The sequence below is a fragment of the Terrapene carolina genome, unplaced genomic scaffold (assembly GCF_002925995.2).
Source record: "Terrapene carolina triunguis isolate 2854851 unplaced genomic scaffold, T_m_triunguis-2.0 Scaffold68, whole genome shotgun sequence".
NCBI lineage: Eukaryota > Metazoa > Chordata > Testudines > Emydidae > Terrapene > Terrapene triunguis.
Window position 1 is genome coordinate 32,830,385 of NW_020664419.1, and position 14,715 is coordinate 32,845,099.

Below are 14,715 nucleotides of genomic sequence, written 5' to 3' on the forward strand. Positions count from 1 at the left end.
GCTGTTCCATAAGTCAACGCAGTTGTTCGTTGCAGTGGCAGACAGAATGAAAGGTCGCCCAGTGTCTGCTCAGAGGATTTCATCCTGGATCACGGCCAGCATCCGCTACTGCTATGAGCTGGCAAAAGTGCCTCCACCGGTGATCATGATGGCATACTCGACTAGGACACAAGCGTCGTCAGTGGCTTTCCTGGCACAGGTAGCAATCCAAGAAATCTGTAGGGCCGCTACCTGGTTGTCTGTCCATACGTTCATGTCTCATTTTGTGCTTACCCAGCAAGCTCGAGATGACACACTGGCTTTGGCAGAGCAGTGCTGCAAGATACAAGACCATGAACGCTGAGCCCATCTCCATTGATACTGCTTGTGAGTCATCTAGAATGGAATCGACATGAGCAAGCACTAGAAGAAGAAAAAACAGTTACCTACCCTTTTTGTAACTGTTCTTAGAGATGTGTTGCTCATTTCCATTCCATTACCCACCCTCCTGCCCCTCTGTTGGAGTTGTCGGCAAGAAGGAACAGAGAGGGCGTAGGGCCGGTGGCGCCTGATATACTGACGCCTGAGCATGGCACTCAAGGGGGTGCCACAGCTGGCCCTACGGATACCGCTAAAGCAAAACTCTCCAACGACCACATACATGGGCGCGTGCACATCTAGAATGGAATGGACATGAGCAACACATCTCAAAGAACAGTTACGAAAAAGGTGGGTAACCATTTTTTTTCAGGTGCAAATAATTATGTTGTGTCATATTTTTTCTTTAAAAGAATAAAAACCTTGTAGATTTGTGCAGTAAAGTCAGCCATCAAGTTAATCATTACTTTGCACCTTCCTTCCACCCACTGAATAGTGTTAGACATTTGAGAAAGAATGTCTACGGTATTGTAACAGCAATTGATTTTTTTTTTAAACTCTGTTTTAAAAAAAAAAAAGTATTCATCTAACTTTGTGTCAATTCTAATACAGAAGCGGGTTTTTACTGCTTCTGCAGATAGTGCTTGCTGGAGATCCGATGCAGTTAGGACCAGTAATAAAATCTACCCTTGCAATGGCTTATGGATTAAATATATCCATGCTGGAAAGACTAATGTCACGATCTCTGTATCAGAGAAATGAGGATACTTTTGGTGTTTATGGATCGTACAATCCTCTGTTGGTAAGTTAAACTGCAGTTTTCTTACTATTATTAAAAAAAAAAAAAAAAAAATAAAATTACAAAAAAAAAAAAAAAAAAAAAAAAAGTGAACTGCCCTAAGAAGAAAAAATGTGTGGATGGGGGAGCGGTGGTGTTTCACTTGTCTTATTCCTTTCTTTATACATCAGAAAGCAACACCAAGTTTGGTCTTCTGTGGTTTTGTTGGAAGATTTGAAGATTTCAAGTGTGTATTATGAGTTTTTTCTTGTACCTTATTTATTAAAGATTTAACATGTCTACCCCTTCAAAGATGGCTTTTTCCCTCAACTATGTGTTTAGACAGTGAGTAATATAAATATTGGGGGGGGGGAAACAAAATGCTTAACATTGACTTAAAATCCCTTCTCTTTCCCATTATCCACCTTTCAGGGCTTGTCTCAATGAACACTTAGTTGTGGCAAGCTGGGATGTAAATCTACCCTGCAGTAGCCTGCTGTGCACTGTGTGCATGTGAAACTGCTGCTGCTCACTAAAAGTTCTTCTTTGAATGATTGCACATTCCACTCATGTGCCCGCCCAGTGATCCCAAATAGTGATCACCATACACGCTCCCTTTTGTGCCTTGGCAAGGGACACATTAGGAGGGGTGCAATATCTGCCGTTTGCTCAAGAAAAGAACGCAGATTTCCAGAGACATGTGCCTGTTCAGCGCCTCATGGAGCATGTGATAAGGACTGCTTCAGTCCCAAGGCCCTTAAGCAAACACCCTGCCACCCTTGTGCAGACCGCTGCTGCGGTTGTCTCTGACAGACCTCTGGACTTGGAGAATCTTCTCCACGGAGAAAGAAGGGTTAGCTTTCCTCTCAGGGGCTTACCCAAAAGAGGGGACATGACAGATCAAAACCCCTTGAAGTTGAAGAAATATCCTATTCAAAAAAGGACTCAGAACATCATTGGGACTCTTTAGGTACTCATGGTGGAGCAGGGCCGTTGACCCATGTCCCCCTGATACCATGGATATCTGTACTATGCCGTCAACTCCGGTACCGTCATCAGGACAGCCAGTGGATGCTGTTTCAGTACTGACAACCTTGCAAGCTTATGAGGCAGCAAAAGATTTGTTATGCATCTCCATCCCAGGCTGTCCTGTGAAGCAGGAATCTATTGCACTGGCATTGCTTTTCTTATATCAGGCCCATCTGTCTTCTCAGCTCCTGTGCAGAGACTGTTAGCAGTATCAGTATCTGTTCAAGCTAATAAATATGGCAGGGACTCAGCATGTTTGTACCCTTCTTGGCCTCGGTAAACAGCATGTTGGCACCAGTACATTCTTCAGCCCTGGTACCAGAATGATCGTCAAAGTTGAGTACTGATTTACAGTTGATATTGTGGTACCAACTACAAGGTCTTTCTCTGCACGGATTCATGATGCCATATCTTCGCCATTTCAGGGTGCCACTGCAGTATAGACTACCTTACTTAGGTACCGATGTTGGTCTCTTTATAATGGGCCACAGATAACTCAGGTTGCCTAGTGGCCCCATCAGTCTTTGCACCTCCAATGACCACTGACTACTCAGATGGCTCTTCGGAGTCTCTCTGGGAATATTCTGGTAATTTGCCATCCCCTCCTAGGAGCAGTGAGTCTAGCAAGATGTCTAGGCAGCCTCTGAAGGGCTGCATTGGTTCTGGGAGTGGGACCAATCGTTCATCAGAGAGAGATCCTCAAGGCCTAGTACTTACTGCCTGCCCATGTCTTTTTGCTCACCCTCAGTGGCCTTTTTTGACCCCTTGGGGTGCTTTGTGATTTCTCCCCCCCCCCCCCAGATCTCTATTATTTACCAACCTCAGGGCAGACTGTTAGGAACCAGGGCACAAACCCCAAATGGGCTGTGAGTTCTAACTTAGATTTCACCAACCAATATCAAGTGAACACTTCTCAGGTATTATAATGACCTTAACATGGAATCACAGACCGTTCCCTTGGGTACGCTGATCTCTCTCGCCACCCAGCCCTTATACCAAGAATCACCACTCTATTCAGGTTACTCACAGTCCCAAAGCACTAGTCACTTACCACAGGTCAGTTGCACCCTAGATTTAACACCAAAGACAATGCTTGTGGCCAATCCTATAATAAAGTATATAAAGATTCATGAAATATTAAAAGGAAATTACAAGGTTAAAGCAAGCAAACAGACACATGCATGAATTAGTCTTCAGTTTCAAAAGGCAATATAGACTTCTATAATCAGCACGCTCTATTTGAGCTTTAGGGCTAACTCAGGCTAAGCAGCTGGGGATCTCTTGCTTATGCCTAGATACACCTTGCTGCCACTGCTCCCCCCCAAGTCCAAGCAGCATAGAGATACCTAGTTCTTCTTCGAGTGATTGCTCCTGTGTATTCCACAGTAGGTTTGTGTGCTCGCCATGTGCACCAGAGCCGGAAGTTTTTCCCTTAGCAGTACCCGTAGTGGGGGAGCACTGCTGCGACCCCTGGAGTGGTACCTCTATATTGCGCTATAAGGGGAGCTGCGCACTCCCCCCACCCTCAGTTCCTTCTTGCCGCCAGTGAAGGTAGTTGGAACTTTGTGCTCCAGCTCGGCTGTAGCACTTCTAGCCTTAGTAGTACAACTCTTCTTTGTAGCTTGATTCTCTAGTTAGTTGCCTGGCTTGGGGCATGCCCCAGGCTTCAAGTCGTGCGACTCCTGTCGCAGTTCTATGCCCAGGAGCGATCCACACAGTGTCTTCATTGTCTGGGTGAGACTCACGTAAGTGAGCGTTGTAAAATTTGCAGATCGTTCAAACCGAGAACAAAACGTGAAAGGGATATCCGTTTCCGGGCCCTACTAATGGAGTCGGCATTGGCCCCGGCACCGACGTGCCGACCTGACTTGGCGCCGAGCGCGTCATCGGTGCGGAGCGCCATCCCATCAACCAGTCGGCACCACTCCCCCGCTAAGAAGCAAGGGAAGACTCAGCGGCGCCGAGAGAAGGACAGGGATGAGGCCACACCTGAGTTGGGCAGCCCACAATCCCCCTCGGGACCCAGACCTCCGACTTGTGCTGAGCGGAGTAGTCCAGTCCCGTCAGCGCGTGCCTGTCCTGCGATGAGAATACCGTTGACACCGGAGGCAGCTCAGGCAACGTGTGACATCCTCGCCCTTTTGGTGGCAGGCGCGCCGCCCGAGACAGGCCCTCGCTCCCGAGGGAAGCCGCCGCTTGGAGCTCATCAACCCTCCCCGGTCCAGCATAGCTCCCACTCTGAGGATGAGGCACCTACCCAGGCGAGGCCATCTCGTAGCCCGCGTCAGACCCCCACGCCGTCAGCCTCTTCGTCTGAGAGGGAGTCCCGAGCGTCCTCCACTACCCAGAGGGGTTGCAGGCACCAAGACAAGAGGCGGTGACGCTCCTCTTCCTACCGGAGCTATAGGAGCAGGTCTCTACGACATCGGGACCGACGCTCACATTCGAGTGCTCGCTCCGACAGACGTCGTTCGCGAAGCACCCCTCGGCCGGCACCATGGCGTCGTAGCCATGGTCGCCATGGGGACTCTGGACGCAGTACCTCTGACGGGAACAGGTCTTCCTCATGGAGATCTAAATCTCGAGGCAGGCGCCGACACGGCCGTGGACGCTCCCGTCGCTCGTACAGCACCATGCACTCTTCAGCGGCTTCGGCACCCAGCCACCCATCCCCGAGCCGCGACGTACCGCATGATCAGGTGGCTCCGCTAGGTCCCCAAGTGGGGCACTAGCAAGGGGCACCCTGGCCTGGCAAGGGCAGTGGTGTCCGTGGGTGCCTTGGCCCCAACTGCCGGCACCGGCGAGACCCCGTTTGGTAGCAGGTGCATCGCAGTTGCATTCGACGTTCCCATCTCGGCACCACGACAAGGTACTGGGCACCGAGACAACGGCACCGTACCCAGGCTCGGACTTGGGGGTCGAACCACCGGCACCACCTGATGCCCTGGGGGCAGATCCGGTCCTGGCACTGGAACAATCTATTGCGGTGCCACCACCTGCCTTGCAGGAGGATTTTAAAGCTCACCAGGAGCTCCTTAGGTGGGTTGTCTCGAATCTCCAGCTCCAGGCTGAGGAGATGGAGGACCTGTTGGACACTTTGTTCAACGTCTTGTCCTCCTCAGCACCGGGCCATGTGGCCCTACCTCTCCACCAAGGGGTGGCCAATATTTCAACTTCGCTTTGGCAAGCCCCTGCGTCCTTGGCGTCTATTTCTAAAAAGGCGGGGAGAAAATACTTTGTGCCAGCAAAGGGGCACGAATATTTGTATTCTCACCTGGCCCCGAATTCTCTGGTGGTGGAGTCAGTAAACCACCGAGAGAGGAATGGCCAACCCGCGCCCACTCCCAAGGATAAAGACGCCAGGAGATTGGATACCTTTGGCAGGAAGGTTTATTCATCGGCGAGCTTCCAGCTCAGGGTGGCAAATCACCAAGCCCTCCTCAGGAGATATGATTTTAACTTGTGGGGGTCTCTGCCAAAATTTGAACCTCTTCTTCAGGAAAAGGATAAGAAGGAGTTCAGAGCTTTGGTCGACGAAGGCGCAGCGGAGGCAAAAGTGGCCCTCCAAGCGGCTTCGGACGTGGCAGATACAGCAGCCCGTTCGATGGCCTCCGCTGTTGTCATGTGCAGGGCATCGTGGCTCGCGCTGTCAGGACTGTCTACGGAGTCCCAGTCCCTCATGCAGGACTTGCCTTTCGACGGGAAGGCCCCATTTGCGGATCAGACAGACACCTGTCTACACGGGATGAAGGACTCCCGCATCACCCTGCAAATCCTGGGCCTATATGTCCCACCGACTAAGGACAAACCCAGGCCACAGACCTCGGTTCCTCGGCTAGAGGCAGATATGAGCCCCCGCCTCCCCGAAGGAGCAGAGACGCAGGTCCCAGCATCAGTCCCTCTCGGCCCCTCGATCTGGGCTCCTCAAGGGCAAGAGGCAGGGGAAGAGATGCTTTGGACTTTTTTCGAGGGGCCACTGGGCCTGTTGCCAGGGAAGCCCCCCAGTTAATAAAGTTTGTGTTCTGCAACAGTTTATCTGCCTTCCGAGTGCAATGGTCCCATATAACGTCGGACCAATGGGTCCTCAGCACCATTTCCAAGGGCTACATGTTGCAGTTCGCTTCGCCCCCCCACCCTCTGCCCCTAGAGGTTCCCGGGGATCCGGAGCACGTACTCCTGCTAGACCAGGAAGTGACGTACCTTCTCATCCTGGGCGCGGTGGAGAAAGTACCTCGGGAATTCCAGGGCAAGGGTTTTTACTCCTGGTATTTCCTGATCTTGAAGGCAAAGGGCGGGCTCAGGCCCATCCTCGACCTGCAGAACTTCAACCAGTTTATGGTCCGTTACAAGTTCCGTATGGTGTCTCTGGCCTCTATTATTCCATCCCTAGACCCGGGGGATTGGTTCGCAGCCCTGGATCTCCAGGATGCGTATTTTCACATCCATATTTTCGAAGGTCACAGGCGCTTCCTCCACTTCCTGGTAGGGCGGGACCACTACCAGTTCACGGTCCTCCCCTTTGGCCTCTCCACGGCCCCCAGGGTTTTTACCTAATGCATGGCGGTAGTGACAGCCCACCTCAGGAGGAACAGGCTGCAAATTTTCCCCTACCTGGACGACTGGCTGCTCAAGGGCAAGTCTCGATCCCAGGTGCAGGCCCAGATGAAATTCTTACTGGCCACATGCGAGAGAGTCTAGGCCTAGTGGTAAACGAGGACAAGTCCACATTCAGCGCATACACTTCATAGGAGCGCTGTTAGACTCGGTGGTGGCCACGGCCTCTCTCCCCCGGGACAGGTTCAAGGCGCTCACAAGTCTCATAGCCTCAGTCACGGCCTTCCCTGTGACGACGGCAAGGGTGTGCCTTCAAATCTTAGGCCACATGGCAGCATGCACCTCCGTGGTGCGACATGCCAGACTCAGAATGAGGCCCCTCCAACTCTGGTTGACCTCCCAATATTCCCAAGCCAGGGATGGCCTGGACAAGGTTGTCACGTTACCCCCCACCACCACCACGTAGTGGCCAGTCTGCAATGGTGGTCCCTCCCGGCCAACATGTTACAAGGGATCCCATTCCGAGAGACCCTCTCCCTCACTAGATCTGGTGTCGGACGCCTCAGACCTGGGGTGGGGAGCCCATGCGGGGAACTTCCAAACCCAGGGCAGATGGTCGACCTCGGAATTGTCCCTGCACATAAACGTCAGGGAGCTCAGGGTGGTGCGCCTGGCGTGCATAGCCTTCAGCCTACACCTAGGGGGGAAGATGATCAGAGTCCTTACGGACAATACGGCCGCGATGTATTACATCAACGGGCAAGGGGGCACGCGCTCCTCGGCCTTGTGCCAGGAAGCCCTGGACCTATGGGAATTCTGCAGAGCCCACGATATTTCTCGGAGGGCTTTTCACCTACCCGGCACGCGCAATAGGTGAGCCGATCACCTCAGCAGGGTCTTCTCCCACCAGTACGAGTGGTCACTCCACTGGGAGGTTGCAAGGCAACTCTTCTGAGAGTGGGGAGCTCCCCAGGTAGACCTCTTCGCTACCGCCCAGAATCATCTCTGCCCCCAGTTCTGCTCCAGGGCAGGGGCAGAAAAGGGGGCCATCTTGGATGCATTCCTCCTCCGGTGGTCCGGCCAGCTGTTCTATGCCTTTCCACCGTTTCCACTGATAGGCAAGGTCCTTCAGAAGATAAAGGCAGACAGGTCGAGGGTCATACTCATAGCCCCGGATTGGGCCCACCGGTATTGGTACGGGACCCTCCTGCAACTGTTAGCGGCCCCCCCATGGAGGCTGCCGCTTTGCCCGGATCTCCTCTCCCAGGAGAGGGGATGCCTCTTCCATCCCAACCTAGCCGCGCTTCACTTGACAGCGTGCCTGCTCCATGGTTAAACGAGGAGGAGGGAAGGTGTTCACAGGATGTCCGGCGTATTCTGCTGTAGAGCAGAAAGCTGTCTACTCGATGGACCTACCTGGCCAAATGGTTTAGGTTTTCTAGATGGGCGGGAGAGCAGGGCGCTTCCCCGTCATCCGCATCCCTCCAACTTATTCTAGATTACCTCCTGTCCCTTAGGATCCAAGGCCTGGCCCCGGCCTCTGTCAGGGTACGCTTAGCGGCCATTTCAGCTTTTCACCCTCCGGTGCAAGGTCACTCGGTTTTTTCCCATGAGATGACCTCCCGTTTTTTGAAGGGGCTGGACCGTACGTTCCCGTACACCAGGGCCCCGGTCCCGCAATGGGATCTGAACCTAGTGCTATCCCGACTCATGGGCCCTCCCTTTGAGCCCCTGGCCACCTGTTCTTGGTCCCTTCTCTTCTGGAAAGTGGCTTTCTTGGTGGCTATCGCCTCAGCCCGTCGGGGCTCGGAGCTTAGGGCCCTGACCTCGGAGCCCCCATATACAGTCTTCCATAAGGATAAGGTCCAGCTTCGCCCACACCCGGCGTTTCTCCCCAAGGTGGTCTCCGCCTTCCATATGGAACAGGACATCTTCCTACCGGTACTCTGTCCTAAGCCCCATTCCTCCAGCGAGGTATGCCCCCTACACACGCTAGACGTACGTAGGGCGCTGGCCTTTTACCTGGACCGGACCAGGCCGTTCAGGAAATCCTCGCAACTGTTCGTTGCGTTGGCCGAACATATGAGAGGGCAACCGGTCTCCACCCAGCGCCTTTCCCGCTGGATCACCTCGTGCATAAGCACGTGTTATGACTTGGCAGGGGTTTCCCTGCCACCTATCGTAAAGGCCCATTCCACGAGAGCGCAGGCCTCGTCGGCCGCCTGTGTAGCCCACGTCCCTATCCAGGACATATGTAGGACTGCCACGTGGTCCTCTGTCCACACCTTTTCCTCACACTATGCAATAGTCTCCCAAGCACGGGACGACGCCGGGTTTGGTAGGGCGGTACTCCGTCCCGATAACCTTTAAACGCCTACCCTCCTCCGTCAGATATAGCTTGCAGTCACCTACTGTGGAATACACCGGAGCAATCACTTGAAGAAGAAAGGACAGTTACCTGTTCCGTAACTGGCATTCTTCGAGATGTGTTGCTCCTGTCTATTTCACACCCCACCCTCCTTCCCCGGAGTTGTCTGGCAAGAAGGAACTGAGGGTGGGGGGAGTGCGCAGCTCCCCTTATAGCGCGATATAGAGGCGCCGCTCCAGGGGTCGCAGTGGTGCTCCCCCACTACGGGTTCTGCTAAGGGAAAAACTTCCGGCACCGGTGCACGTGGCGTGCACGCACACCTACTGTGGAATAGACAGGAGCAACACATCTTGAAGAACGCCAGTTACGGAACAGGTAACTGTCCTTTCCTTCTCTTGGGATTTTTCGCCCCACCTGCCACGTGGTCTGAGCTGCAAACTCAGCCGATTGGGAGGAATCCGCTTGCATGATTCATCTTCACAGGGAGGAGAGCAGAACAGTAAAAATATTTTGTCCTCTTATTGACAGTACGTAGGGAAATTCCAGTTGCAACGTCCCACAATAATCTATCTGGTATCGATGGACCCTTTGGGGAAGGGTGTAATACCTTCTGTTGAAGATCAGCCCTTCACGCTAATTAATGTATCTCTGTCTGGTGATTTCCCCACTCACAGTACAACTGCTCAAATATTACCTTTACAATATAGGATATAGATGTTAGAAGTGAGATTAATGCACATAGCTACTCACAAGCATTCAATAAACTCTGAATACCAAACACATACTTATAATTTTAATACCTGTTTTAACAATATTGACACATAGCTGGAATCAGTCTGGCTCATTTATGTAATTGTCAGTGTTCAATTGAGACGTGGGGACCTTGGCATGAGAGGACACCTGGTCTGCCAGTGTCACAGGGGCCCTACTCCATTCTGCAAATTCGATGGCTTTTCTTTTCTAGAGAAATCTCAGACCATTCGCTAGTTGTACTTATCTCTTAAGTCAGACCCCACTATAACAATCTAACCATGACTAAGGCTATTAGGCCATATGGCCACAAGTACTTGTGTGACCCAACATGCCTTGCTTCGCCTGTGCATCCTTCGAGTGTGGCTGAACTCAGCTGACTGAAAAGACATCCCTTAGAACACTGGTACAGGTTCTTCCTGCAGCCCTATAGTCTCCAGAGTGGTGGATGAGTCAGAAGAACACATGCAAGGGCGTACTCTTTTCTTGCCCCCTTCAGTTGTTACTGATGCTTCCCTCCTGATAGGGCGGGGTGCTTATCTAGAACAGTTGCAAACCTAAGCGTTATTAATATGGAGAATTGCCTCCTGCTCCATCTGTGTCCACGAATTCTGCACGATTCAGAGGGCTTGCTGTGCTTTTCTGCCTCATGTAAAGAGCTTGTTGATCTAGAAGCTGACCAAATATACAGCCACAATGTACTACCTAAACAGACAGTGACAGCATGATCTGATCAGCTTTGTCAAGAGGTGATAAATCTATGGGACTTTTGCATCAAAGAAGGTGTTGCTCCTATTGCCATGCGCTTACCAAGTTCCCAGAATCAGTTGGCCAATCACCTCAGCAGGAGATTTTCCCAAAATCACAAGTGGTCCCTGAAGAATAGTGTGCTCAGAACCAACTTTCAGGTCTGGGGTATTTCAGCAGTTGACCTATTCACAACAAAAGACAAGAAGTGCCATCAATTCTGTTCTGAGTGGGCCAGAGTCCAGGTTTGCTAACCCAAACCTTTCTCTCAACGTGGGGACTGAGCCTCATGTATGCATTACCCCCATTCTGCTTATCCCACAGATTATTGTCAAAGTAAAACAAGACCATGCCAAGATAATTCTCATAATGCTATCTTGGTCAAAACAGTGCTGGATCTCTGATCTTCACAGTTTCTCGATTCACACTCCATGTCATCTCTATGTCTATTCTTCCAGGCCTACTGTACCAGCATCCTAGACCTACATTGCACCCAGATCCAAACAGTCTGTACCTCATGATGTGACTGTTGAGTAGTTAGTTCAAACAGAGAGAGAAACTGCTCAGTGGCAGTTCAGGAAATATTGCTTAATAGTAGAGAGCAGTCTACTAGATGCACTCTTTCTTCTTCGAGTGCTTGCTCGTGCCAATTCCATGCTAAGGGTGTGTGCGTGCTGCAAGGACAGTTGCCGGAGATTTTTCCCTTAGGGGTATCTGTAGGACTGGCTCTAGTGCCCCCTGGAGTCATGTGCATATGCGCCAGTATAAGGGGTGCCACCAGCTCTGCACCCTTTCAGTTCCTTCTTACTGCCTGTGACGGTTGCTTGGAATGATCCCTCTTGCTCTTGCAAGGCTTCTTTCCCTTGGACTTTATAATATATTATATAGTTTTTGCAGTTAGTGTATATAGTTCTTAGTTAGTGTTAGTGTATATAGTGTGAATAGTGGTCCCTGTCATTGACGGACTTTCATCCCAGGGCCTGGGCATGCCCCAGTCCGCGGGCTTCAAGCCGTGTGCCTCCTGTGGCAAGCCCATGCCAGTGAGTGACCCGCATTCTAGCAATCTAAAATGCCTCAGGGAAACTCACATTAAGGAGAAGTGCCAGATCTTCAGGAGCTTCAGACCACACATTCAAAAGGATAGACAGATTTGTCTGAAGGCCTTACTCATGGAGGCAGCCCTCAGACTGGCCTCGGAGCCGAGATGATCCAAATCAGCGCCAAGAACTTTGGCTTCCCTGCAAAGCACTCCATCGGCACCATTCTCCATCCCCGGTGCCAGGGAAGAAGCATTAGAAACAGCACACCGAGAGAAGGCGCTCTCCAGTGCCAAAGAGGGACAAGTGGGGAGTGACTAATGCAATGAGACCTGTGCCGGGCCACTTGTCCTCTCTAGAGCCACTGTTGGCTCTGGCGACTCCACCTAGAGTGCCGAGTCCAGTCCACCTCCAATAGCAGGGGTAACTTCACTGTTTCACTCCAAGCAGTGTTGGGAATAAATCAATGGGAACATAGCAATTCTGTATGATGAAAGATTAATGCAAGTAAGCATGCTTTATCTAAAACTGCAGTTTATTAGATTTAATAAAATTAATGCACACACAGACATAAGCAATAGGTTTAGAACATTCCAAATATTTACCTAAAATCTGGAACAGTATTGAGTAATTAACAAGAGGTTTGCAGTGGCCAGTTGCTCACTTGCCAAGGAGAAAAGGTATCAGGAAAAACATCTCTCAAGGTGGCTTCAGAGGACTGCTCCAAAATACACTGTGTTAGCTAGTCTTTTATAACTAACTTATAGATCATAGTGACCCCTACTAAAATCATCATTTCCTAACTTTCAATAAACTACTTATCAACACGCATTCCTAACAATCTTAATCATAATATTTCTATATCAAAGGCGCCCAAATTCAAGGTTTTCCATCCACTTAATTTCTTTCATTCTCAATTGTTGACTTTTCTTTCCCCTCGTCCCATTCTGATTAGCAGAAACTGCCAGCTAGTTTTTTTGACCTTGCCTCTAAAAGCCTACTTTCAAATTGTTGTGGAAAAAACCCTTTACTGTGTGGTGTTCTATTTTATTAATTCATGGTGGGTAAATGCATATAATGTGGTTGCAATGAGTTTGATCACATTCTGGGGTACACACACACCTCAAATCCAAGGCAGCAATCTCCCCTTCAGTATTCTAGCAAGCCTGTATGCTTGCCATACTGTCTTGAACAACTGTAGTTGTGCTCACACTTGGCTTCCTTTCCCCCCACCCCCCACCCCCACCCCACCCCCCGCCCATGTAATGAGCTCCTGGAGTGCTTCAGGGACAGATGTTTGTCATTAGTCAACTGTTGGAGAAATGTGTCCATCAATGTTGTGATGCCAGCCATTTCCAATTGGGGAAGGGATGTCAGGCTGAGCCTCTGTGGTATGGTTCCCAGTAAGGATAATTTGTGTGCTTGGTATGTTGTAGAAGATTATTTAAATTGGGGGGGAAGGCCATGTTCTGGGCCTGTTTGTGACAGAAAAGCTTATATTGCGATACTATTTGCATCCACAGAGTTAGCTATTGGGTCATAGAGAAGAGTTATCAGAAGCTCTGCTGATTTCAACTGTGCAGGAGGTATAGCCATCGTAATGCCAAACGTGGCAAGGCTTTTAAATTTGTGTGGATTCCTCCTGACAAGCTTCCATGGCTTTAGTTTGCCAACCCTTGCCAAGCGGATGGTTGAATCACACCGAGTCAGCATGTGTACTGCTGGCATTCTGTATTCTTGTATTCTTGTTGGCCAAGTTCAGCTGCTATGGTGTGGGTTGGTATAAACCTGTTTGTTTGTTTTTTTTACGCTAGTATGAAACCAAAGCTCTGAAGTTGTTTCCAACTTGTGAATAAAATGTACAAAGAGAACTGCAATGTCAGTGTCTGAAGACCACACCACTACACAAGGGTATTCTTGTGAAGCATGTGCAACATGAAATAGAAGCCAAATATCTACTTATTCATCCAATGAGAATAGATTGTCATAGTCTACATCTCCATCTGAAGTGACCATGCGAGCAATGAGGCCATCCTTTAATATACCAGCAATACTCATTTTCTGATCTAAGCTAAGTACATTTTCTGCCATATCACACCATGATTCTGAGAGAATTTTTACCAGATGTGCTTTATTCTTGGGATTTCCAATGAATTTACTCCATTGGGACCATGGATTTAGACTTCATTACTTTGTGATGATTGCCTCTGTGCATGCCCAGAAACTTTACATTGAATCTTTGACATGATATAATCAAAGACAATATCTATTCTTTTGCAGTTCTCATAACTCTTTGGAGGGTGATGTACTATTCTGAAACCCAAGTCAGCAAGTTCTGCAAAGCTAGTTATCCCTCCTGGCCTGACCATTTGAATAACAGCCTTGCCATCTGCTATCCAAGTTGTGGGCATGTTGAATGCTGGCAGTTGGTACTGACTCTCCCTCTTTCTAATTCAGGCAATAGCTTACTCTTTGCAGTTTTGTTCAGGGTACCATCCCAATGTGCTAGAACATATTGAACCAGTGGAATGCTCATGTATCTCTTGTTTGTGCAGCTACTACAAGACAGCTAAACAACTCTGTCTGCATTGACAGTCACTGTCTTATCACTACTAACTTTCAGGTTGAACTTCTTGCTTAGAGATGCAAATGTCTTGATGTTGAGCTTAGGCAGTGGTTCAAAGAAACTAGTGGTATTTGAATTTAATCTCTTCCACAGACTGTTTTATTGCTTTGATTCCTATATCATTCACAGGAACAAGCTTGGTGGCAATCTCTGCGGGTGCAAACAATGCAATTTGCAATGTTGGTGAATGTTATCAATTCACATTCAAATCAAATGGGTTTGTCATGGATTCAGTGATGGTGCGGCCTCCCTCATTTACATATCCTTCCATTGTCTGCAACATGGTGCAGCCTCCTTGTGTTTTCCTTGTGAAACGTCTGAGTCTACCATATCACACATGTTATCTTCATGGAAGTTGTGATAGCTGAACACGCATGAGCAGTGATGAACCATCTAGGCTCCTGGTTTCAAAGTGAAACCCACTATATCCCCTTTTTCTTTTTTATCACAGTTTACTGTTTGTTCAAAT

General features: G+C 49.6%; 1 protein-coding gene across 1 annotated transcript in view; it reads left to right on the plus strand.

Annotated features, from left to right (window-relative positions):
- The window catches only part of MOV10L1 (Mov10 like RISC complex RNA helicase 1), a 79,883-nt gene that overhangs the window by 50,297 nt on the left and 14,871 nt on the right, over positions 1–14,715 (plus strand). Inside the window, exon 20 of the mRNA XM_029910835.1 lies at positions 995–1,159. Within this exon, the coding sequence (XP_029766695.1) occupies positions 995–1,159 (165 nt within the window). The remainder of the gene's footprint in view (positions 1–994; positions 1,160–14,715) is intronic.